Source organism: Sprattus sprattus (assembly GCF_963457725.1).
Source record: "Sprattus sprattus genome assembly, chromosome: 2".
Lineage (NCBI taxonomy): Eukaryota > Metazoa > Chordata > Actinopteri > Clupeiformes > Clupeidae > Sprattus > Sprattus sprattus.
Window position 1 is genome coordinate 17,106,129 of NC_137921.1, and position 25,937 is coordinate 17,132,065.

Here is a 25,937-nt window from a genome sequence, read left to right on the forward strand (position 1 = left end):
TAATGCCCAATCTTTGTTGTCCTCTTGAAAATCAGTATCTTCAGTACTATTGTCTGTGACCCAGGTGTCCCTCTACCCTATCTAAGTCTTAAGTCAGCGATATCAGCCTGATAATGAAGCCTGTGCTTCAATTTCAAACTAGTGGTGGTGGTTTCACAGAGGTTTACATATATACTGCACCGCAAGTGTGCCAACCTGGTGTCCCCTTTTCCCATGTTCCCACAGGCGGGGTGGAGGATGGTCTGGTTGCCTTCCATTTCGACGACACATTTTGTCTTCAGGTCCTTTTCTGTGAGGGAAGTGCAGCGGACAGAGGAGAAAAACATTCATTTCCTAGTCCCATTAGCAGCAGCACAAAAGTAGGACAGCAGCTCAGAAACACCACAAACATTTGCGAGAGGGGAGGTGAAGTGTGTCGAAACAGTGTGTTGAATACAGTTGAACAGACTTGTTTTATACTTGCACAAAACACAAATGGCATGGGATGTTTTCCAGGAAGGGGGGGGGGGGACATGGGTAAGAAGTACATGCTTTCCTTGAAAAAGCATTTGGCCAAAAAGTTTGACATCAAAGGGTAAAACTACATGCCCCAAGGACAACACATATGCTTTCCATTAGGCATTAGAAATGGTCCATTCGAAGCTTAAGTGTTTGTTTTTACATTTAAACTCCCAGGAATAAGGAGAGCATGCTCTATTTTCGTGCGCACGGCTCAACAGCCATGCCACTGTTTCACACAGTTAAGTCACTTGCTGAGTTGAGGGGCATTGCTTAATGGAAATGCAATGACTGTCACAAGATTCCGTTCATGCCTTACCTCTCCTGTTCATTGGCCGGAGCCGTACAGCAACCTTCACGTTTGAGTCATTCAAACTTGTTTCGTCCATGGCCCAGAAGTCTAGTTGTCTAAGATCCAGAAAAGCTTTTGTAAACACTTGTATATCAAAGCGATTAGGCTACTTATATTGTAAAAAAAAAAAAAAAAGCATTCTATTCAAATTCGTTAGTGATTATTACAAATATATGTCCTATGGGCTTCAATATCTAATCTGAGACACTATCGATGTTGGTATCTTAGTAGGCTAGACTGTCGCTTAATGTAAACCTCAATAATGCACATACCCTCTTCGCTATTTTTGATCGTTTGCTCAGTGACAAAGTATAAGGAAAGATAATACACTAACTATTACAAGAAGCCTAGTTTAAATGTCGAAACAGATGGTTCGGCTGAGGTAAACGGCATAGCACAGCAACACTGGCAACGCACCTGAATAAACTGCAGGTTAAAGAAAAATGCAACAAATTACATGAGCACATTCTATTTGTCGACAGTCCGAAGTTATGTGGCAATTACCGTTTACAGCTCTCAGAAAGTGTTGTAAAAGGAAAAGCAAGCCTTACCACCGATCTTAAGGAGAGCTCCAATGAGAATTGACATTAGCTTGCTTTTAGCCTGTGAGGTTATACTGGCTTTATTCCAATCATAAAACATTCCAAATAGAGGAGTCCCCCCGAAATAATTTCTTCAGTAACAATCGTTCAAACAGGCTCCAATGAAACCTCCTGCTTTACGAGTCGATGACACTTCAAAAGCAAGCTGACATATTTCCACCTGCTTCATTTCCTGATACTCCCGAGAGAGACCACTGAAGCCATTTTAACCTGAGACTTCGTACAGGTTCTAGTGTGGGACAGTCATAGGCAACAGGTTGAGCGCATGTCACAGATTTGCACTGAGGCGGATTTGCTGGGACGCACAGCGACAGTCCAAGTGGCCAAAAGGAAAGGCTGTTACTGGATAAATGTTGGACTTATTTTGGCCAGCGTTCAACGTGTAACGTGTAACGTGCAATCTTTAACTTTATCATAGCAGCCCTATGTGTTTATCTAATTTCACAGTGCTTTTCGTTTTTTCCAGACACATATAGTGTCAAATCTGCATTTGCTTATATGAAAATGCTTCCTTTTGATAGATTAGGAAAAGCTTAAACAAACCCCAAACCTACTAAACAGCACACTTACTATATACTATAATATAATACTATAATAAATTGACTAATAATTCAACACAATCTGGAGTTATAATTGCATAATATACAAACAAAATCAAAGTAAATGAGCACCCTGCAAATATATATATATATATATATATTTGAATGTTGTCACTTCACTCTTTAAAAAAAATCAGCATAGTTAATAGCTGCACTGCCATTCATTTCTTGTGACCACTGAGCAGTCTTTGTTAGAAGATGGGACAAGGAACTCTATATACATTTCTGTTTTCTACCGAGGGAAAAATGTGGTTGCACCTATCCGGAAGTGTTTTCGACAGTTCTAAACAAAGTACGGCCATAAGCATGTTGACATGTCTAGTGCCTACATGCTGATCTTCAGGAATGTATGCGTGCTTAGTAGATAATATGTTTTAGATTAAATCAAGATTCAATATATTGTGATAGAATTTGTGTATTGGTGAAATCGTTTTGACTGCGCTGTTGTCATGGGGAAGCCAAAGAAGAAGAGTAAGTGTTTTATCTCACAGCCAAAGCTAGTAACGTTAGCTTGATGCGTGCGAGTTTACTAAGCACAGGTTGTTACGTATGTAGCATTTCTGCCGCATTTAAAGATAGTTAGACTTACTTTCACGTATATACTCTCTAATCTTTGTTTGTCATTCACTCTTCATTGTAAATCGTGTTGTCTATTTTTATATTCTAGCTATTGGTACCAATGAATCTGTTGACGTAACGTTAGCCAGATAAAAATAGCCTGTTAACTGACCAACGTAACCTTCTCCTACGTTAAATTATCTAATCTATTAATGCAATGAAACTGCATTGAGAGCAATTGACACACATTATAAACTGAGATAGTTCAGAGAGAGCACTACCCCAAATATTAGCTTGGCCTATGTCATTCAGTTTTTGATAGATTGAATCCCGTTGTTAATGAGCAGAACACATTAAGGCTTGCATCATGTCATAATCACAAGAGTTCATATCTTTTCCCTCCACTTGCTCAGGTGACCTCAGCCGTGCGGAGCTGATGATGATTACAATAGCCGATGTCATCAAGCAATTGGTTGAGGCTCACGAGGAGGGGAAGGACATCAACCTCAACAAGTTAGTTCACTCTCCTAGCTTATGTGTCTGTGTGTGATCAAATTATAGATATCTGAATGAATACTTGTGGGAACTTTGTTAGCGTGTAACTACCCGTCAGAAGTGAACCATTTGCAGCATGTTCCCACTGATCTGTGGACTAAGTTCATCAAGAATGTCAGATTCATGAATTCACTCAGTTAAGTGTTTGAAACTAAAGCGCCGTGACTGGTCACCTCATCCTCCAGGGTGAAGACAAAGACTTCGGCTAAGTATGGCCTCTCTGCACAACCACGGCTGGTGGACATAATTGCCGCTGTTCCACCACAGTACAGACGTGCTCTGGTGCCCAAACTAAAGGCCAAGCCCATTCGCACAGCCAGTGGGGTCAGTAGTGCCGTAACTAGTCGTACACAAATAACTTCATGTGACAGTAGTGTGCTGTGTTTGGAATGATAAATGCATAATATTAAAATGAACTTCTACACAAATGATAATGAATAAAAAGGTTTACAGATTGATAGTGTCATAACTACAGCTAGGATACAACATATTTTTAACACAGAGAAGGATTATATTGTAAAAGTAGCTGACACCTGCACCATTTTCTTTCATTACAGATCGCTGTGGTTGCCGTCATGTGCAAACCGCACCGGTGTCCTCACATCAGCTTCACAGGGAACATCTGTGTGTGAGTGATCAGGGGCTCAGGGTAGGATGGGGAAGGACCATGGATGTGTATTTCTCAGCAATAGCTGAAAAGCATCAAAGGAATATTTATTAAAAAAAAAAAAACTTATCTGTCCGCTCAGCTCAAAAATGAAAACAACAAATGTTTTTTTTTTTCAGTCATATGAGCTAACATAGCTCATTGCCATTCACAAGGGTTTTGTAAGATAACTATATTTTGTGCTCTGGCAGATATTGTCCAGGAGGTCCTGACTCAGATTTTGAGTATTCCACACAGTCCTACACAGGATATGAGGTATTCACCATCCCTCCATCCTCTCAGAAATATGAGTCTTAAATATGCTCGAGAACATGTTCACTAAAACCAAACTGCAATGTGTGTGTGTGTGTGTGTGTGTGTGTGTGTGTGTGTGTGTGTGTGTGTTTGTGTGTGTGTGTGTGTGTGTGTGTGTGTGTGTGTGTGTGTGTGTGTGTGTGTGTGTGTGTGTGTGTGTGTGTGTGTGTGTGTGTGTGTGTGTGTGTGTGTGTGTGTGTGTGTGTGTGTGTGTGTGTGTCCCATGGTAAGCCAACGTCAATGAGGGCCATCCGGGCCCGGTACGACCCCTACCTGCAGACACGACACAGGGTGGAACAAGTGAGTAACCCAGTTTGCTTGTGCCGTCCTTTTCTCTTCTGCTCTCCAATTTATTCCACAAAAAGTCAGCTAGTGCACAGACCAGCTTTAAAAGTGGTTATGCGAAAACTATGTGGATGGGTTGTTTTTACATACAGACAGGTCTGAGCTCCGTGAAAGTCTATGACCCTAATTTCATTATGCAACCGGTGTTAGAATGTGTTCATTGCTTTTGATGACAGCCCTTGCTACCAAAACATGAAGGTCCTAACCCTATGGCTGTGTTAAAGTGCTCTTTCCAAGAAATGTACCTTCACACTTCGTATAATTCTCAGTGCTTGAATGAACAGATCATTAGCATTATACAAGGACTCTCTATGCAAAGAGCCAGTATAATCATCAAGTGTAAGACGAGCTTTCTGTTCTCTGCATATTGATGGCAGTGTGCGAGGCTTGCTGCATGATGCAAAGTAGCTTGTTATCTTTTAACGTTTTTTAAATTACCCTTTTTATTGAGGAGGCAGTGGACCAGTAAGAGACTTGAGGGCCTCTCTGGGGTGCTGTAAATGTTGTTGTATAGGGAGAGATATATTTCTTCTTCAGTATTCTTACAGAAGTATAAGCTTTGTTTATTAAGAAAAGACAACCCAACCCATAAAAAATCTATGTATTTCACCAAACCGGTATACCCACACACACATATCTTCCGCACTGTTTAACTTTGTCTTTTGCCCACACCCCTGTGGTCATGCTTCTCCTCTTCCCCTGTCCCTCTGTAACCCATCTCCGCTCGTAGCTGAAGCAGCTGGGTCACAGTGTGGATAAGGTGGAGTTCATCGTGATGGGCGGGACCTTCATGGCCCTGGCAGAGGAGTACCGCGACTACTTCATCAGGAACCTGCACGATGCCCTGTCCGGACACACCTCCAACAGCGTGGCTGAGGCCGTCAAGTATGCTTACGCAGTCACACAGTCACACAGTCACACAGTCACACAGTCACACAGTCACACAGTCACACAGTCCCACAGTCACACAGTCCCACAGTCCCACAGTCCCACAGTCACACAGTCACACAGTCACACAGTCACACAGTCACACAGTCACACAGTCACACAAACAATACAGACCTGTAAAGAGTTAGCCAGAGATAGTCAAATACGTATGTACATTCTTTACACACACACACACACACACAAACAGGTGCACACAGTAGTGAGGCAGAGACCGACAATTACATGCATGCATTCTCCTACACACCTGCGGCACACAAACAAACACACATCTTGTCTGGCCTGGCCAAGCTTACACTTAACTTCCTCTTACCTTTCATCATTTTCGTGACTCATCTTTCAATTATTTGCATATGTTGTGTAGCAGCAATTCCTATTATACTACTATTGGTGGCTGAGTTGGATTTTCGTTCTGACGCGTGTAGAAAAGATGAGAAGTAGAGGTGAGTCCAGTTGGTCCCTTTGACCATTTATTGTAGAATGGTGGATAACAAGTTGTAGCAAATAAAATAAAGATATTAAACTAAAGAGTCTTTCGTAAAGCACATGGTTCCTTTGCAAACGTCCTGCCACACGGTAAAAAAACTGTTGCCTTCCTCAGCCACGCCCAGATGCTGTGGCTCCTGGCTTTTAAGGCCTTTCCCCCTTGGGCTCCACCTTCAGCCTCTCAGGTTTGTTCAGGTGTCCTCTAGGTGGGGTAAAAACACCTACGGCCATAGTGTCACTCATTCCTTCTTAGACACACACACACTTGCACATTCTAATAAAGAAAGATAACATAAGAATCAACATAAGGGTTAATTTGGCTCCTACATGTTGTAATACAAATTTAACTGACAGTAGACACTCTGTTTGGCTGGGAGCTCTGTGTGAGTCTGCTGAAAAACGATTCGACCATTAGAGGGCGATGTGCACTCAATGTGCTGCTGGCGCATGAGTCAGACTGTTGTGATCTTCATCGCTTGTATATATTAAGCTTAGTGCCTGGTGGTCACACATGATTGCGTATGAGAATTACAAGTTGGCCCTCATTGTCTAGAAGGGGGCATTTTCTGCAGTGTAATTCTTATTGGAATCAGCAGAGCGTCAGTAGAGTATCAGACACTGTCTCTTCGGGTTAGACTCCTCACCCTTCTTACTGTTCCAAATGTCCTGAGCCTTTGTTCACAAAGCGGCTATAAGTTGTAAAAGTAACTTGCCAATTTAGGAGAAACTCCTTCAAATAATGACCATGTCAGTTTTATCTTTGGGACTCTATCTTTTTTTTTTTCACTATAAGGAATTCACACTGAGGAGTAATCGAGAGGACTCCTAACTCACTAAAACAAATTCACAAACCATGGTAAAACAGCAGTTTCTATCATTCCAAGTCACGATGTTTTGGAATACAAGTCTCAGTCACGAAGGAATAATCTTAAGGGATGCAACCACACCGACCAACCGAATAAACCCATTTATTTATGAAATTGAATTCAATGTAACGTTGTATTGTAAATTAAATTAAACTACTTACTGTCTACACGGAAGTGTCATACAAATGCATTTTGAAAACTTTGCAAAGATACTCTTTCTATGGGGTATTGTATTCCGTTGTTATTTCATTTGTCATTTTTATTTATTTATTCATGTATTTATCTACGCCTTCTCACAGTCACTTTTATCCAAAGTCACATCTAGTACAGTGCAGATATACATTTTCGTCTGCATGTGCGTTCCCTGACCTTGCCACTGTTAGCATCTTGCCCTTCCAAGTTCAGCTACTGGAGCACTTGATAAGGGTGAAGGGTGTAGAAGCACAAACTGAGGTTCCAGTTAGCGCAATGACACAACACACAGTAACTGAGGCATGTCGTCGGACACACACACTCGCACACAGACACGCAGACACACACACACACTCACACACAAACAGACACACACACACACACACTCCCACACAGACACACACCCACCCTCTTTCAGGCAAGGGGTGCCTGCGGTTATTCAGTCAATGGAATCAAATCCTGAACCAATTAATTCTCAATTAAGCATCAGGCGGCCCACTTTGACGTCCAGCCGGAGGGCCGTTTCCCGTTTTGGGTGACGTGTCCCGTTAGATTGGCGCCCTTGCTCTAACCAGCAGTGGCTGTCAGAGCAGGCAGGGCGTAATTGAGATGCCACTTGGATGGCTGGCAGCGTGACTGGCAAGGTTAGAGCCCCAAACTTTGGCAAAAGCTTTTTTGTGGGGGTGGCTGGGTGGGTGTGTGGTTGGGGGGGGGGGGCTTTTGCAAACAGCCTAAACGGTGCCAAAGACTTTGAGGGAGTTTGACTTCAGGGTGAGGGGAGGGAGGGGCTGGCGATAATGCAGTGTGAAAAACCTTTGCTGTTCCAAAGTGCCGTTGTTTGTGTGTATGTTGTCAAGGCCATCCCCAGGATTACTGCCGTCTCAAATCGTGTGTGTGTGTGTGTGTGTGTGTGTGTGTGTGTGTGTGTGTGTGTGTGTGTGTGTGTGTGTGTGTGTGTGTGTGTGTGTGTGTGTGTGTGTGTGTGTGTGTGTGTGTGTGTGTGTGTGTGTGTGTGTGTGTGTCATTGGGTTTGTTAAGATGACATGATTGTTGTAATTGTTCGGGCTGCTAATCAGCTAGAGACGTCAGAGTTCGATTTCAGTTTCTTATCTCTGCTGTCGGCTGCCTGTGTGTGTGTGTGTTTGCCCATATGTTTGTGTGTGTCTGTGTGTGTCTGTGTGTGTGTGTTCTTTGTGTGCAGGTTTTAGTGTGTGTGTGTGTGTGTGCCTTTGTGTCTGTATGTGTGTGTGTGTTTCTTTGTATCTGTGTGTGTGCAGGGTAAAGAGAGGAAAGAAAATTGACAGTGTTCTCTATCTCTAGTCACAAGCTGGTAGAGCCAACCGACATCTGTAGCCTGGTCGTTTAAAATTAAACCGAAAGTCTCATTTATGTGGCCATTAAAAAGGCAGATTTAGAGGGACCACGACCTCATTTATTCAGGGGAATTGCAGTGACCAGACAGAGGCTAGGAAAACAGCAAAGACTAATCCTCTTCCCTCAGGTCCAGCATTCCTGTGTTCTTTGACGAATGTCGCTAGTGTGGGGAACGCAGTGCATCTGCTTCTAGTACCAGTTAGCATTATTATCTTTTACACTTAATTGAATCTCTCTGTTTAAAATTCCCAGTTCATGGCATGTAAGCAGTAATGTTTGTTTGTTGCACTTCATTGTTACAGGGGTAAACCTGGAATTCCATTCAATTACATGTTATTTATATAGCGGCAACACAATGAAATTGTCTCAAGGCGCTTTACAGAGCCAAGTGCCTAAACTCCCTTAAGCAAGCACAATGGTGACCGGGGCAAGAAAAAACTCCCTGTTAATCAGGAAGAAACCTTAAGCAGAACCGCAGCACCAAAGGGACGACCCATCTGCTTTGTGGTTGGCCAAGTAGAGATAGGAAGTTGGGATTGGTGGGACTTAATATTAATATTAAGTTGCGCTTTCCTTTGTCACAATGATAAGTGGTGTCAAGGTTGGTTGGCATCAGCAAATCTGTGTAATTACTCTGCTGTTGGTTTAAACCAAATACAATGTCAGTATTTTTCATTCAAGTCTGAGTTCCTTTCAAGTTGGTGTTCATAGTTGGTTCTTGGATTCAGTATGAGTCATTGTTAGGATTTGTTTGCGTCAGTTTGTATAAAGGACTGGAAGATAAAGTAACCTGTCTTGAGCAATTATCAGTAGCTCTGTTGTATTCAGGAATACTGTGTGTTGACCCACTCTCCCTACTACATAGGTACTCGGAGCGGAGTAACACCAAGTGCGTGGGCATCACCATAGAGACGCGTCCGGACTACTGCCTAAAGCGGCACCTCAGCGACATGCTGGGTTACGGATGCACTCGGTTGGAGATCGGCGTCCAGAGCGTCTTTGAGGACGTAGCTCGGGACACCAACAGGTGAGGGGTGGTCAACACCTGTAACTGAGTCACCACACCCTCTGGCAATGAGGAAGAACAGTATGAGAGTTGCTGCTGTACGTGACCTGGTGTGTCTTCCTTACCAGGGGTCACACGGTGCGGGCGGTGTGCGAGTCATTCCATCTGGCCAAAGACGCAGGGTTTAAGGTGGTGTCCCACATGATGCCAGACCTGCCCAACGTGGGGATGGAGCGGGACATCGAGCAGTTCATAGTGAGTAACGCACACACACACACACACACACACACACACACACACTCACACACTGTTTGTGTTGTTTTGTGTTGAATGTATATTCTGTGTAAGCACACTGAGAGCCACTTTACCAAGTGAAATTCCTTGTTTGTGCAAAATTACTTGGCCAATAAAACCTGATTCTGGCGCACACACACACACACACACACACACACACACACACACACACACACACACACACACACACACACACACACGTGTGAGCCTCACAGAATTGCACACACTGCACCCACAGGCTGCAGGCACGGTGTCTAGTGTTTCCCCAGAAACGTACATCTCCATGCCATACATGGAGGACGAATCGTTTTGGCCTTAATGGCCTTGTGCTGCCGGACTGTCCAATATGAAAATGTCCAATATCCAATTCTCCCTCACAGAATTGCACACACTTCACATATCTTCCTCTGTGCAAAGCCTGAGGCCTTATGGGACACGTAGTGAAGTTGCGGTCGCCCTTGTCTTAGATATCGAGTTCTGGAAAATGCTGGTCTCTATGTGGCTGTCATAACAGATGACTGATGGGCAAGAAACTGATGTGAGAATGAGAGTGGTGTGTAACGTAAGATGATTGGGTTTGTCATGGTGTGTGAATCTGATTGTGAATATTTCAGTGGTGCTTCATGTATTGTAGTACAATGCGTAACAGTGTTTCTTATATCTAGTTGGTGTGTGTAAATATATATGTATGGATGATATTAGAAGGTTTTGGAGTGTATGTTTGTGTGTATATTTGCTGACGTGGTTAGGTGACGTACCCTGTGCTTTTGTGTGCCGTATTTTCTTTGTTTGTGTGCAGCTCGTCCTTTTTTTCAAGCTCTAGCAATGACACGGGAGCCCCCCCCCCCCGACACCCTCCACGGCAGTCTCCATTATCAGGGATGAATTGTTCTTTTATTACCGAAGGGAGCCGTAATACAGCGAGCTCCATTAAAGCCGAGAGGCAATCCCAGTCCGGGGTGTCTCCGCTTGGGTGGGCCCATTCAGCCTGTCACCCCTCTCTGCCAGTGTGCCGAGCTAGGAAGCCTTTTGTGTCACCGCTGTAGCCCGAGCTGCGCGTGGGCTTTGTGTGTGTGCGTTAGAGACCGATAGCGGCCTGTCTGAGCTAGAGCCTGGTACAGTTCGAGGAAATATCATATGTGGAAATTTTTTTTTTATTTGTTTATTTATTTTTTAGCCACTTATGCTCTTTTTGTTAGCAGTTGTTATCTCACTGGCATTTGCATGTGTTTATTTAACAAGTACTGAGGGTCTAAGTTTCTTTTGCGGACGGCTAGATATGTAATTATTTTGATTATTTTAGTTATTAGTTTTATGTACTCATGGCATTGGCCAAAGCCGTGAGCCCAGGTGGTCTAAGATAAGGATTAAGCTCTTCATAGATTTAAATTAATGCTTGTCAATCAAACTTTAATCCTGTTCCCTGTGTAATTCTTGTCTGGGGGAAAAAGACCCCTGGTGGGTTTTATAGGCCTAGATATCTGAAGAGATTAATATCTAAAATAGCTATGCTGATCTGTTTCTGAACAAAACAATTAATAGCATATGAGGTTTTCTCAGTAAGTATGAAGACCACTTGCATATCTTTGGATCTCTGCCTGTCCTGGGTAGCCTCTGACATGGCATCATCTGAGAGAACCCTACCATTGGAGCGAGAGTTGCACTTAGAAACCCCATTCAGCATCGGCACTTTTTCCACATACTTTTAGATCCAGGGACTGGTGTAAGTTCTGAAAGGAATGCATAGCTACACTTCCGCAGCCCAATCATCTTTAACCATTCGGAATGTCCTCAAAGTAATATCCCCCAATCCCCCATGTAAGTTGCATCATATTTTCGCTTTGGTATTCTCCTTGGCTGCAGATGCATCTTCTCATTTTGGCTAATCTGGTTTGCCATCAGTAAGTGGTGTTTGCCAGTGGCTCTAAAGATCTGGCGATACCAGTCCAGGGTTTTGGCTTGGAGAGGCTAAGATTAATGTTGGCACTGCCTGGGCTGGCGGCGCCACTGCCTCCTAATGTGGTGAGTGCTGTGTTATCACTGTTCGGCTCACTTCCCAAATAGCCTCCCTGCGTCACAAGGTGTTCTCACTTTCTTGCCCGCTCTCTCTCTCTCTCTCCCTCTATGCCAGTGTCTATTCCATGGGTTCCCTGCCCACTTTCTCCACCTCTCCATCTCTTCTGTTCTTCTGTTCTTCTTTTTCACTTTTCTGTTTGTTGTCGCTCTCAGCTCCACTAATAGCCCCACTCCGCTCTCTCTTCCGCTCTCACTCTCTCTAACCCTCCTAACCTATCTCTTTCTCTCTCTTCCTCCTTACACCTCTTTTTTTCCCTGTCACTTCTCTCTCGCTCTACCTCTTTTGCTGTCTTCCGCTCTCTTGCATTCCTCCTCCTCCACCCCCTATCTCTTGAGTGCGGGGTCCATGTTGCTGGTATCAGAAGGGGAGAACGGGGGGGTGTGGGGGGGGGGGGGGGGGGGGGGGGTTGGCATAGGAGTGAGAAAATAGAGGCAGATAGCAGAATCCCATTAAAGAGCATCTTCAGCCCAGGCTCTCACTTATCTCACCATCCCACACACACTCCCACACACACACACAAACACACACACACACTCACACTGGTACACCCACTCATACCTCTCAACGAACAAATATACGAGGCCTCCTGTTACAGCACACACCCACTCACACACACACACACACACACACACGGACAAAGGTACACAATATATATCACATCCAACACATACCTCAAACAACAAAAGTACCTGTAGACAAAATTCACAAGTGGTGCATTGCCCATTCTTTTTACACACTCTGATTCAAATTTCTAGTTTTGGCGTACGTGTGCATTGCGTTTAATTTTGTCTACAGCGTCAGTAGGTTAAGGCACTGTGAGTGGCATTGTCAGCTGGAGTGATACACTCATGTTTCACTGTACTCGCTAAGACGTCCAGAGTGACTGCGCTGTCGTGCCGATTGTAACGGCTCTCGCCTTCTGAACTGCGTCCGCGGCAATGGCAGTGACGCTGTAGGGAGCGGAAGGAGCCAGTTTTGGTAACCGTGGCAACATGGAGGGCACAAACTTTATTGCATGAGAACCACAGTTGTGAGTTATTAACCAGCAGATGTTTGGGTCTCCCTTAATCAATTGTGTAAATCAAACACGTGTATCTACTTTAATCCTTAAAAAGAAAATGCAGATTTTCTCAAAGTATGCAATTTTTTTCTGAAAAAAATTGTTGTTCATGGATTTCTCTCTTTATTTACTATTTTGAGGGAGATTCTACAACTTGGTTGTATCTTCGGTCCTCTATTTAACCTCAATTTACTGTTACTTCTTGTAAACTTTCATCTTCCAAGTTCCTTATTGTTTTGCTATGGTTCCTTCTGCCCTTTCTTCAGGAGTTCTTTGAGAACCCTGCGTTCCGTCCGGATGGGCTTAAGCTGTACCCGACTCTGGTGATCCGAGGGACGGGTCTGTATGAGATGTGGAAGACGGGCCGCTACAAGAGCTACTCTCCCAGTGCACTAGTGGACCTGGTGGCCCGAATCCTGGCTCTGGTACCGCCCTGGACCCGTGTGTACAGGGTGCAGAGGTGAGAGGAACACTCCAACAGGCTGAGGTCTTTTTTCATCAAGTTATTTATGTCAATCATGAAGGGCCATACTTGGCTGTTAAACTGGGTGAGGACACAACCTGTCTGCTGCTGGGTTTATAGTTTACCTTGTAGATCATGTCAATGCAGAAACAACTTTAGGTACTAGGTTCAATCTGCAGGTGCCATTTCTTTTTACACTTTATTTTTTAAAGTTTTTTTATCACAGATACAGAGGATGGAACAGTAAACAATCACACAGATAGACAAAAAGTATACAAAAACAACCATGAACATGCTGGAGAGCATTGATTCCACAGAGTGATCCTAAGACCTATACAGTTTTAAAACATTGACCTGTCATTGACATTTAAATACTCCATTTCACCCATTTCTCATCACATTGTTCTTCCTGTACTTTTAATCTATGTGTTAGCTGTTCCATCACGTAGATCTCACTCACAATGTGCAAGTCTGCAATTTTGACAGGCCGCTATCAAGATTTTGAACAGGTATCTGTCTGATCTTGCCACAATATTTCCAGCCATATTACCTAAATAAATTACTATACATGAATAAGGTAATTCGTAACCCAGGATGTTGACCAAAATCAAGTGCACATCTTCCCAAAACTGAACCAAGTATGGGCAGAGCCAGAAGACATTAGCATGATCTACTTTTCCAGCACCACATTTTCTCCAACATGGTTGTGATACTGATACAAATTTGCTCGCATGAGCCATTTTTTGTTTATTGTTTGCTTTGATTATGTTAGTTCCCTAACCTCAATGCTTACATGGTATTTGTTGGTCAAAACGAATACTGTCATATAATTAGTCCTTTCAACCAAAAACTTCCATCTGATTGGTCGTCTGGTCTCTTCCCAGGGACATACCCATGCCCTTGGTGAGCTCTGGGGTGGAGCATGGCAACCTGAGGGAGCTGGCCCTTGCCCGCATGAAGGACATGGGCACTGAGGTGAGGACCTCTGACAACAGCCCAAACATTAATACATACACAATAAAAATAAACTACACAATAAAGGTCATATCCTGTTTGTTAATGAACTGAATAGTGAACAGCTTTGAGGTATGGAATTCACAGTGATGTGTAAGTGATAGTCTCATTGTAGAACCACATGGGTGAGCACATTATATGTTCTTTTACCTCTCCTGTAGTGTCGGGACGTGAGAACCAGAGAAGTGGGCATTCAGGAGATCCATCACAAACTGCGACCCTACCAGGTACGGTGTCTCCGGTCTTTATTATTCTAAAGTTACAGTTGTTCGACTGACGTCAGTAGTCATAACGCTTGTAGGCATAATGCTTGCAGTTAATTCCACTGCTTATTCTCAAGAGTGTATTTTTATTAGAATACATGTATTTTGTTTGGGGTTATTAGATATGTACTTTTTCACTTAATTTAAAAAAGAATCACGAAAACATAGACTTCAAACCTGTGTGTGTGTGTGTGTGTGTGTGTGTGTGTGTCTTTGTGTGTGTGTTTCATTGCATACCTACAGTTATGAGTGACTGTGTGTGTGTTTCATTGCCTACCTACAGTTATCAGTGACTGTGTGTGTGTGTCTCTTTGCCTCCTTACAGTTATGAGTGACTGTGTGTGTGTGTGTGTGTATGTGGCTGTGTGTGTGTGTGTGTTTCATTGCCTACCTACAGTTATGAGTGACTGTGTGTGTGTTTCATTGCCTACCTACAGTCATCAGTGACTGTGTGTGTGTGTCTCTTTGCCTCCTTACAGTTATGAGTGACTGTGTGTGTGTGTCTCTTTGCCTCCTTACAGTTATGAGTGACTGTGTGTGTGTGTGTGTGTGTGTGTGTGTGTGTGTGTGTGTGTCTGTCTGTGTTTTTGCCTCCGTACAGTTATGTGTGTTTGTGTGTGTGTGTGTCTGTTTCTTTGCCTCCCCACAGTTATGAGGGACTTTGTGTGTTTCTTTGCCGCCCCACAGTGATGAGAGACTGTGTGTGTTTCTGTGCCTCCCCACAGGTGGAGCTGATCCGGCGCGACTACGTGGCTAACGGCGGCTGGGAGACGTTCCTGTCGTACGAGGACCCGGAGCAGGACATCCTGATTGGCCTGCTCCGTCTACGCCGCTGCTCCCCTCAGTCCTTCAGGGCCGAGCTCAAGGGCGCCGTGTCCATCGTGCGTGAGCTCCACGTCTACGGCAGCGTGGTGCCGGTCAGCAGCAGAGACCCCAGCAAGTTCCAGCACCAGGTAACACACACACGCACACACACTCTCTCGCTCTTTTCTCTCTCTTTTTCCCTTCTTTTTCTCTCTCCCTCACACAAAACAGTCACGCATTCTCACTCCAACACTAACACACATACATACAAACACACAATCACAATGACCCCATGGTACACTACCATTTACAATACAAGTCGTTAATAGGATCATAAACACACTGGCAAATTCCGGCTCCAGTAAACTCACACACACACACCAGCGCTCACACTCACACACACACACAAACTCACTCTCTCCCACACACACAAACTCACTCTCTCTCCCACACACACTCTGGCTCTCACACACACACACACACACACACCTCGACATATGCACTCGCACTGTTGGAGCCTTTTCTGCATCTCCCTTAAATCTCTCACTACGTTCCTGTTGAACAAGTGTGATATATTTTCCTATCGGACAATTCACTGCATCTACCACCTCTCTCTGTTGCTCCCCATCTTCTCTCTCTCTCTCTCTCTCTCTCTCTCTCTCTCTCTCTCTCTCTCTCTCTCTCTCTCTCTCTCTCTCTCTCTCTCTGTCTCTCTCCATCTCGCAGGGCTTTGGTATGATGCTGATGGAGGAGGCGGAGAGAATCGCTCGAGAGGAGCACGGCTCCAGCAAGCTGGCTGTCATCTCAGGTATATATATATATATATATATATATATAAAACTCTTGCTCGCTGCAGGCTCCTGATCACAAATCGTTCTCAGACTCTCATCTCCGTATCTTATCTCTCACGCAGTAAGATTTGTTGTGCCAATAACGTCTTAACATGCCACAAAATATTGGGGTGTCTGACACCAATCGAAGGCCGGGTTAGATTGTATCTCTCAACAGATCGTTGTCAAGGGACCTTGGTGACAGGCAAACACACTGTTTTGGCACCTGGCAGAGATATGTGGAGTAGACCTGAAATTGTCTTCAACAATGAAGTTAAAATCTGTTAGTGCATGCTCATTTGAGTCAAATCAGTTAGTGTATGATTCCTTTCTGACATCAGAGTGGCTGTAATTGGTCATAAACAAGTTTCACGCTGATCTTAGCCTACTTGCCACTGACGGATGGACCAAGGCCTCTGTTGATGCATCTGTTTGCTTCCTCCTCTTATCCCCAATTTGTCTCTCTTGCAGGAGTAGGAACCAGGAACTACTACAGAAAGATGGGCTATGAGCTCGAGGGGCCATATATGGTGAAGCGCCTGGACTGATGGTCTTAGTAAAGGGCCGGACAAAAACCCAGTGTACAATACATTTTATAGACATTTTTATGTCCTTGAGGACGGAGCAAACACACATTTTGAGGCCTTTAAGTAAGACGCCTGCATGGCTCATGCCTCAATGCAGTTGTCATGGACATTCCTGTAAATGGATCCTTGAGGGCTGTGAAGGAAATGTGAATGCACTCCACAGGAGTTTCTCAGAGTGTGCGGCATCAAGCCGTTTAGTCATTTTGCTGTGCGATTACGTTATTTCACGGATTTACCTCATGGTTTCCACCCTGGATTGTGTCTTTTAAAGATTGACTTTGGTTAGTTCACGTGTTTGAATACAATTTGCAGACTTCCCATTGGTCCCAGTCATGTAACATTCTCTAGAGAGTAGCGGAGAGTGCTCGCCTGTTGTTTGATCAACGATTGTCTAGGATGTGGGGTGAAATGGAATATCAGGAGTTGTGTAAACCTAACCAATAAATAAACCCACTGAATTTTTTTTGCGAGAAAAGGAATCAGTTGGGTTTCATAAGCAAATCCGTATTAATCTGGGCCCAGTTTCCTTCTGAAATTACATAACTGTATGTCCTTAAAATGGTATGGCTTAAATATGTTGGGTGCCGATGCTTGAAAAGAACAGAATTTTGGATAGTCCAGGGGAGGGTTTTCAGTTTTGTCTCGAATAAAGTGTATTGGTCAAAAATGTCCATGCTGTGTTTATTGGTGCTTTGGTATGTGACAGCCTCGCCCCAAACTCATTCGGTGTCCTGTCAGTCTGTAGATAATGTGCCACCAAATCCATATAGGCCCCAGAACGAGTTGGGGTTCTTTTACATTTTCACACAAATAGAAGGTTACCATGAGCTGCAGCATCGCCTGGGAGTCAGAACGTCCCTGCGTTGATGGTGACTTTGATGAGCTTTTACTGCTGCATTTGACACCTCCGTAGCCTACCGCAATTACAACTCTATCTCGAATGCGTTGCACAGTGAATAATGACCAAATGCTTTTAGAAGTTGAACTATGATGAGCTTCGTCACGGAGACTACGTCTGGAAGAGTGCGTCATCTGAAAATGGCTCATAGTAAGCCCATGAAACTGGTGGTGCATCTCCCACACACCGTGCATTAACCCCACCCGCACCTTTTCTCCCGCTCGCAATTTCCCAGCAAAGAGAATCTCGTCATGACTTTAGTGTGCGCTAACATTAACCTGGGGAAGCCCCGGGAAAAAAAGCATTGCCTCATAAATCATGCCGTTTCTCCACCTATAGAACAGAACTGATGCCAACATCTGTTTGGTGTCCTCGACTACGAAGTCATTCCTCACTCCGCCTGTATGACACGCTGATGCCAGGCATCCAAGTAAAGATTAACTCCACGAGCGAAAGAGCATGGTGCTTGATGGAGTGCCGGCACACTAGCGGACGCCCGGGAAAGCCGTCTGGCCATTTCATTTGCAAGCCACCGGAGCATGAAGAAAAGGGCAAGGTGCGCCGCCTGAAGGAAATGCCATCTGCATGATCTACTTACAACAATCACCGATGCATCATATCGTGCTGAGACGGAAGCCACCAGGTCATTCACCTTTGCTGTCCTTTTTCCCCCGCGCTGTGCTCCTTTGCTCTCGTCTGTCTACACTTTCTCCCCACCAGATAGTTTAACACACCAGTTTCCATGCAGTGATAAAAGTTTGGCTAGGATCACATTCTTTAGAACTCATATGGTAGAATTGCAACAAATGTGACACGGTATGCTAAATGTAATGAAAATATAAAAACAGAATCAGCAACGATGCCCTCCGTACATAGGAATATTTTTCCAAAATATGTTACTCTGTCACTTCCTTGTTGTGTTTATTTTAATAGACTGTTTTCACAGAAGCTATCAGAGCTATAGAAAACCACCTTCAGGGAGAAACTCTTGGCAGCAGACGGCGCTCAGAATAACTCCCTTGTTCAGAGACGAATAAATCGAGCATAGCCAATCTGTAGAGGGACTCCATACGTCGCACAGCAGTATTTGTACGACCAACCCATGTTTTGTAGAGGCCTAATGACATAACCAAGAGTTTAAGAGCAGTAGCACAGACTTACTGGTGCGACCAAGCTAGTATTTGGGGGCGAGAACTGTACAATCTTTCATGCATGACAGGAATGACAGATGAGAAAATGAAGTATTGGTTTTTATTTGAAGCAGTTTTTGTGGACTACACATTTAATATCCTAAGGAAAATGGAGTTGTCTTTAGAAGGATCTATCTGTTCCATTGGCTGCGCTGTACAAAATAAATTAATTTTCCAGAGAAAAAGAAACATCACACAGACACTTCAAGTGGGTAAATGTGAAGGGAGGCAAACTGTGTATGTGCGCAAAATACAAAAGGGATATCTCTCCTTTTCATCACAAACACACCATTGTCACTCGGGACAAGGAAGAATTTGCCTGAAATTCAGTTGGACATACTCAGTCTGCAGGGGAACTTCAAAGACCTCACAGGAGAGAAAAAGAGATCGCTCCATTGCTGTGAAGAGGAAATTTGGTGTGTGACGTTGCTAAAAATTACACAACATCCAGTTGAGAAGACAACAATCAAAAGTAAACTCTTAATTTAGCAGAAAATATCATATCCATCTTTGGAGGCAAATAAAAGAGTGTGTACCATATCCAAAAAAACCAACACTGTAATAAAAATCAGAAACCAAGCCAGTCTTCATATATACACATATTTTTATTCATTCTTCAATAAATACATCCAAGCTCATTAGAACAAAACAAAAAAATCAAACAGGACCCATCATGATCACTGAAATGACATACAATGTAGATCTTTTTTCTGGCTTTGGGTCTACCCTTTTAAATCTCACAGACCATCAAGTATCCAGCATCTCAAATATGGCACATAACATATTTGTGGTTGTAACCAAGCTGGAAGGAATCCCTTTACTCAATCCCTTACATACAGCCACCCACAGACCACTGGTCAAATCTGAAGGGAAGTAGTGACAAAATAAACATCAGGAGTCCTGTAATGTCCTCTTGAGTCCTTCCTCTTGAGTCCTTCCTCCAACGTCCGCTTGTTGCTACCCCTTTTAGCGGTGCGGGAGGGCGTGGCGCAGGCTGCCCTCCAGCTGGTGGGCGCCAGGCCGGGCGTCTGGGTCGGAGGCCAGCATGTGCAGCAGCAGGGTGCAGACGGCAGCGTTGGGCGGAGGCGGCAGGGGCGGCGCTCGGCGGCCCTTCATGGGGATAACCAGCTGCAGGGCGGGGTTCTGAGACAGCGCCTCGCCCAGGGGGGTTAGCCAGCGGCCACGCACAAAGTACGCCCCTACACACACACACACACACACACACACACACACAAACACACAGGTCCATAAGATAAAGATTTACACTTAAATTGAATGTGATGTTTCAGACAATGGCAATGGGTACAACCAACTCTCCAGTAAAAGATGTTCCTCCCTAGCACTCACTTACTGACTACCTGAGTGATGACAGTGGGATGTTAACTAGCCGTAACAGGACTCTGACCTTTCTGTGATTCCACACCGGCAGACAAAGTAAAAGCCCTCTTCCTCCAGCCTTCCTTTTTGTTCAACTCATTGGATAGTATTATTTTTATACCACATATTGGAGACTAAGTCTGAGTTATGATCAGTTCGGGAAACAGGTTTAATCTTGCGCACAACCAAGGAAGACAAAGACAGAGGTATCACTCAAAGCTTCACCTAAGACTTTTCAATTGCCAGCAGCCCCAGCCCCATCACACTGCTCCCGGTAGCCATGGCACCCCTCAGTCTAGTTATCTGTATGTAAAAGCAGGCACTTCTAAACTACAAGTAATGACAAGTAGTAACAAAAACTGACATGATAATTTCCCCCCAGTGGGTGAAGAGCTTATGTGCTCCCTAAAAGTCTAATTATTTAAGCGTTAAAGGTGGGAGGAAAATACTGATGCAGTGAAGGATCACAATATTTCTGGCACTTTATTATTGCGAAATAGCGGTGCCAAGTATTGCGATATTTATTTATTTAATATTGTAATTTTAATTTGGTACATGTCTTCTCCGATAACGTTGCTTCTAGAGGTCACAAGATTACACCATGACCTCTTTCTTCTCTTGCGTCACAGCGTAAATTGGAAAGGAAGTCCGAGTCGAGAACACATTTATTGTGCCAAGCTGGCTGAAAAGAGGCTCCCAGTACACGAAACGTAACAAATGGGAGAAACTAATCACAATGTATCGCAGAATCGAACTGCAATACTTGCTCTCTTGCAAAATGTGAAGAATCGCAACAACATTGTCACCTCAATGTGCCTTGCTCATTACAGCAAATAGTAAATACACATCATTCTAAACTCAATACGTTTATAATTATGCCCATACAGTACATATAAATATGCAGCCTAACTCACCGAGCTGCTCATGGGTACATCCATCCTCCAGAAAGGTGATTCTCTCCAGGACAGCCCAGAAGAGCACCCCCAGGGAGAAGATGTCTGCCTGGGCGGTGTAGTTGCGTCCCGCCCACACCTCTGGGGCCATGTAGAAATCGGAGCCGCACGTGGAGGAGAACGCCGGCCGAGTGTTGTCACCTTCCATAAGACGCTCCGTCATCTTACTGAGGCCAAAGTCTGCCACCTGTGAATGGTGCAAGATGGGTGATGTTTAAGGACACAGCTGTGCATATATACAGGCGTGGGCAAGATGGAATGTTTTTGGAGGAGTGGAGTTTAATAAAAGTACTTTCTAATGATGAACAGAAGACGTAGCTCAGTTAGATCGATACACTTCATTGTTCTCATTTTTTCCATTACTACTTCAAGACCTCTCCTCTCTGTACAATCCATATCAGTGTTTCTCCACACACAGACTTAACTTGAGAGGGCCAGCCAGGTATATTGACCACCAAAGTATATTTGGCGACCCATTTTAGCCTTTTTTTCTATCCGTCCGAGAGAATAACACCATCCAGGAACGATAAACTAGTGGACAATCACCCTCTCACTCTACCCCTCCCACACCTTGCTCGTTCTGCTATCACAAGAAGGGTCTGCAGAGAAACACAGGGAGAGACGTACTCTTGTATAATGTTAGAAGGCGTGGAGACAATGGATATTTTACAAGACAGGCCAGAGCAACTCCTTTCCGACTTGAAAGAAAATAGCAATTATATATTGTAGGAAAGATTATAATTTATTTTTCTCTTCGGGCTATGGCAGTTAGCACTTTAGTTAGTCACAGACTAACTTCAGCTAATGTTAGACTAATCAATTTTCATGCATTTACATATCGTAGATATAATATATATATATATTTTAAGAGAAAACGGTGTGAGGATGAGGCAGAGATACGCACAGCACCAAAGGTAACAGCCAAAATTTGGCGTGAAATGGCAATAAATGCATTAGCCTTAGTTACTATGATTACCAGTTCATTTGATGTGAAATTGCTGGCACAAGTAGTTAGAGTGCCGAGTGCAGCAGCAGGTCCCTGTGTGGTAGAAACAGCAGCAGGTCCCTGTGTGGTACAGGCAGGTGACCAAGCAGCACACTGAAGAGTGTTTTATTCTTATTTTTTTCTAACTGAGCCGGCTTAGTCTTTCCACATGGGTAGATGGAGGGGGATTGGATCTATGGAAAGTTGTGTGAAATTAACAGAAATTAGCTCTTTCAGTTGGCCACCACAACAAGTATATATTTTAGACCTGTGGGGAACACTGACTGCATCATGATAGAGACAGAGTGCGATTCAAAGTGTTTTCTATCCTTTAGGGGAGGGTTGAAGTTGAACTTTTTGAGTGCGTAATTCCTCAACCCTAATTGGAGGCTGGAACACGTCATTTTTACATCGGCACCATCACTCATTTGCATCAGTGCTCTACAAAGGTCAATTAGGCGCAGTCGCTGATTCTAATCGGAAAAAAAACTGTGTCTTTCAAATTCAACGAATTGCTCCTCACTGTCCTCTAGCTGGCCATTCAGTGTGTGTGTGCGCTTAAAATAATGAAAAGACAAAAAAAAATGGTGTTTGCTTCGTTCCCATTTAGAGCTAGGACTGCATACAGACAATTCTAGCCAATCAACATGTTGCTTCAGGATCATGGTGGGGAGGGGTGTATTTTGATTGCCATTGAGCTGAAACAGTGTTTTGCCCAAACCTGAATCATTAAGCATATGCACCAAACGCTAACTTAGGCGCTTCCAGTTATGGGCTTGAATCAAAGACAGAACAGGTGGCAATGAAATAAACATCTCTACTGCCAGATAAGCCACCTATTCGGCACCTGATAGTTATGTTTCTATCTTGTTCTCGAAACCATGGGAGAGTGGTAGAAGGCCAGATATGATGTGGTCTAGTTCACAGCCATGTTTCCTTCAATCACGTCAAACTATGATTTATTCATGGAGTTGTGCATTGACGCACAATCCCTTTTTATTGATATCAGAGTTCTGTGTCATAGAAGGAATCAATACTCCCTGAACCAAATGGGACAAGTGGGTGTCTGTGACAAATCTATACAGTCTACCTGTATAAATACAAAGAAAGTAATCATCACTTTTAACAGAAAAGTCTGTGGCCTGTTCTTAATGCAGAGGTCTACCATCTACACAGAAAAAGCCTATGAGAAAATGAAAACACTGGAAATTATTTCCAGCTGACTGGAAAAGATCTGTAGATGCAATGAGACGTACATTCTCTGTACAGGGAGAGAATACCCCAATGTCAGCAAAAGCTCTTAACAACTGGGCCTACATGAAACCTTACTTGTATGTGCTAAAAGGTTATTAATTAAACTGTAACTGACCAAACAAAAACGTTTCTAAAAGCCAGACCTAATCAATTTTTCGTATTAAACAATGTTTTGCCCTGCTGCCGGTACTGAACAGAAACATATTCGGGTTAATGAAGTGACAAAATCGATCTGGATTCATAAAGGTAGCCAGTTATTGAACTATCATTAATAGACTCAATACCACCTGGCAACACAATACGTGCCTGTTATGTAAGCGTACGGAGAAGGTAATGGAAAGGTACAAATAATCAAAAGTATAAATGGACAACAATAAATATGTTTGACACACTAAACAGCGCCCTGTCAGTAAACATGTTTCTTTCCCCACAACATCCAACATGGTAAATGTTTTTGAATTTTAAATATTCTTCGTATAAACGTATGCCCTATAGCAGGGGTCTTCAACAGGGGGTCCGCGACCCCCAGGGGGTCCGCGGAGGTACTGCAGGGGGGTCGCGAAATCTTTGATTGATAAAACATTTTTTTTTAATATTTCTAAAAAAAAAAAAAAATTAAAAAAAAAAATTCCCCACAAATTTAAATGTCTTCCGAATCAGAATTGTATTTATTCCCTTTAAATTTACATTAACATAAATCCAACATATTGTAGCGAACGTATAAATTGATCGAGAAGATGTTATCTTTCAGTCCAATCGACACATTCAGCTACCCAAGCTCTCTCAAGCTGGGCACCGGTTCACTCACAGCACCTTTCATGCAAATACGACAGCACAGGCATTAGCCAATCAGATTGCGTTTCTGCTCAAGTCTGAAGAGCGCGAAGATCAAAAATAAATGCTGGCGGACCAAACTCCATAGCTGGTCTTGTTTGTACCTATAAATTGTTAGTTTGACATTTTTTTACTTAGATTAAAAAAAATAAATAAAGAGAAATAGACACTGTACAAGGTCAAAAAACGTTAATTGTAACTGAAAAATAAGTCTGAGAGGATTTGCGAGGTGTATGAGCCCCCTACTACTAAGCATGCTACTACCTACAATCCTAACAACTTGCTAGTGGTGTGATTGTTTTTTTGTTGTTAAATTCGTTGTTCGAAAAAGTGTAAAAATGTTAATGAATATATTAACCTTTGTATTATTTGAATAGCTTAGTATTGAATACACAATAACAGGGTAGCTATGTTTATTTGGCACTAGGCCCAGTATATTATAAACAAAATGTTATGCAATTTATATAGTAGGGGGTCCCTGCTCATCTCGCCATCATTTTGGGGGTCCCTGGCCTGAAAAACGTTGAAGACCCCTGCCCTATAGTATGTCTGTGATAGTAAGCTCTCTTGGTACATAGCAGGTCTCTTAGGTTAAGATTACCAATACAATAATACTGCAAGTGATACTGTAATAAATCACAATTGCAATTATACAATTGTTGATTGTATTAATACAACACAATGTTGCAAAGGACTGACTGCGCTTCAGCTAGGCTTAAATATTGTGTTATACTGATGTATTCATGATCAGTAGTCTTGATTTATCTACAGCTATTCTGCACTCAACGCTGCCAACGAGGCCCTGATGTGTGGGTCAGTGATGCCTTTTCGATTGGTACTTCACACCCCACCCTGTTTCACTCTACCTTAATGACGGGCCCCATTTTACTGAGTTGCACCAAGACATTATCCGGCTTGAGGTCGCGGTGCACGATACCCAGCCCGTGCAGGAATGCCATGGCGCTGCTGAGTTGTTCGATCACGCTGTGGTTGCGCTCCGTGTCTGGCGGCTGCGACAGTATGTAGTTGTTCAGGTCGCCCCCTTCACAATATTCCATCACCAGCCACAGGGCGGAGCAACGGTGAGGGATGGCCTCGGCTACCGACTGCTCGGCTGACCGCTTGCGGGAACGGGGGAGATTGGAGTTTGTGCTTTTGGTATTGTGTTTTTGACCTGGATGCACGGTGCCCTTTAGTGCGCTCTCCACCAAGTCCAGAGGTAGTCTTCCGGGTTTAAGTAGCTGGAGAGTATTTGGTCCGGTCTGTGCCAGGCAACTGTGCAGGGCAATGACGTTGGGGTGGCTCTGGGCCGTAGTTCTCATGACCCACAGCTCCTGCAGGTACAGCTGTATGCATTCGGGGCTGCTGCACGGCAAACGTTTGATTGCCACCCTCTCTCCGTGGGCTCCTTTCTCGCGACCCTCAAACACCACGCCGTAGCTTCCTCGGCCCACTTCCCGTTGTAAAATGTACAGTTCCTCCATCTCTGTAAAAGCCCTTTATCCGTAGCCTACACGTTTGCAGTTACACGAATGCGCTTTGGGATTCAAACTGGTTGGTAGTGGACAATCCCTACACAACGTAAGGTTACCTGCGAAGAAATACACATGTAAGTTACACCGTACTGAAACAGATAAAGTTAGCCAGATAACATTAATGTAAGTGATTGTTCTTTCGATTATATAATGCACTGACATGTAATGGTGTTTGTGTTG

The 25,937-nt window shown here is 43.7% G+C and overlaps 3 protein-coding genes across 3 annotated transcripts in view; 1 reads left to right on the forward strand and 2 right to left on the reverse strand.

Annotated features, from left to right (window-relative positions):
* Positions 1 to 1,647, reverse strand: part of LOC308361315 (kinesin-like protein KIF13B) — a 30,805-nt gene extending 29,158 nt beyond the window's left edge. Inside the window, exons 1-3 of the mRNA XM_080833612.1 lie at positions 1,402 to 1,647; positions 818 to 906; positions 196 to 289 (exon numbers count right to left, since the gene is read on the reverse strand). Of these exons, the coding sequence (XP_080689738.1) occupies positions 196 to 289; positions 818 to 887 (164 nt within the window). The 5' untranslated portion in view covers positions 888 to 906; positions 1,402 to 1,647. The remainder of the gene's footprint in view (positions 1 to 195; positions 290 to 817; positions 907 to 1,401) is intronic.
* Positions 1,648 to 2,354: 707 nt separating this feature from the next.
* elp3 (elongator acetyltransferase complex subunit 3) lies at positions 2,355 to 17,388 on the forward strand. Its single transcript, XM_080860851.1, has 15 exons — positions 2,355 to 2,522; positions 3,023 to 3,122; positions 3,350 to 3,488; positions 3,722 to 3,792; positions 4,023 to 4,086; positions 4,357 to 4,425; positions 5,201 to 5,355; positions 9,199 to 9,360; positions 9,468 to 9,594; positions 13,037 to 13,230; positions 14,118 to 14,208; positions 14,409 to 14,474; positions 15,236 to 15,463; positions 16,041 to 16,122; positions 16,616 to 17,388. The coding sequence occupies exons 1-15, from the start codon at positions 2,501 to 2,503 to the stop codon at positions 16,690 to 16,692; spliced, it is 1,647 nt and encodes a 548-aa protein (XP_080716977.1). The 5' UTR covers positions 2,355 to 2,500; the 3' UTR covers positions 16,693 to 17,388.
* A 2,397-nt stretch (positions 17,389 to 19,785) lies between these two features.
* Positions 19,786 to 25,706, reverse strand: LOC308381206 (serine/threonine-protein kinase pdik1l-B; the record flags this gene model as incomplete). The annotated part of the gene is made up of 3 exons (XM_080858724.1): positions 19,786 to 20,018; positions 21,111 to 21,336; positions 25,089 to 25,706. The coding sequence occupies 3 exons, from the start codon at positions 25,704 to 25,706 to the stop codon at positions 19,786 to 19,788; spliced, it is 1,077 nt and encodes a 358-aa protein (XP_080714850.1).
* Positions 25,707 to 25,937: the final 231 nt, after the last annotated feature.

Excerpts from the sequence above, each read along its gene's own strand:
- elp3 (XM_080860851.1), top strand. The coding sequence starts at position 2,501 with ATGGGGAAGCCAAAGAAGAAGA. Across the intron at positions 3,123-3,349 it reads AAGGACATCAACCTCAACAA|GGTGAAGACAAAGACTTCGG; the intron begins GTTAGTTCACTC and ends CTCATCCTCCAG. Across the intron at positions 13,231-14,117 it reads CGTGTGTACAGGGTGCAGAG|GGACATACCCATGCCCTTGG; the intron begins GTGAGAGGAACA and ends GTCTCTTCCCAG.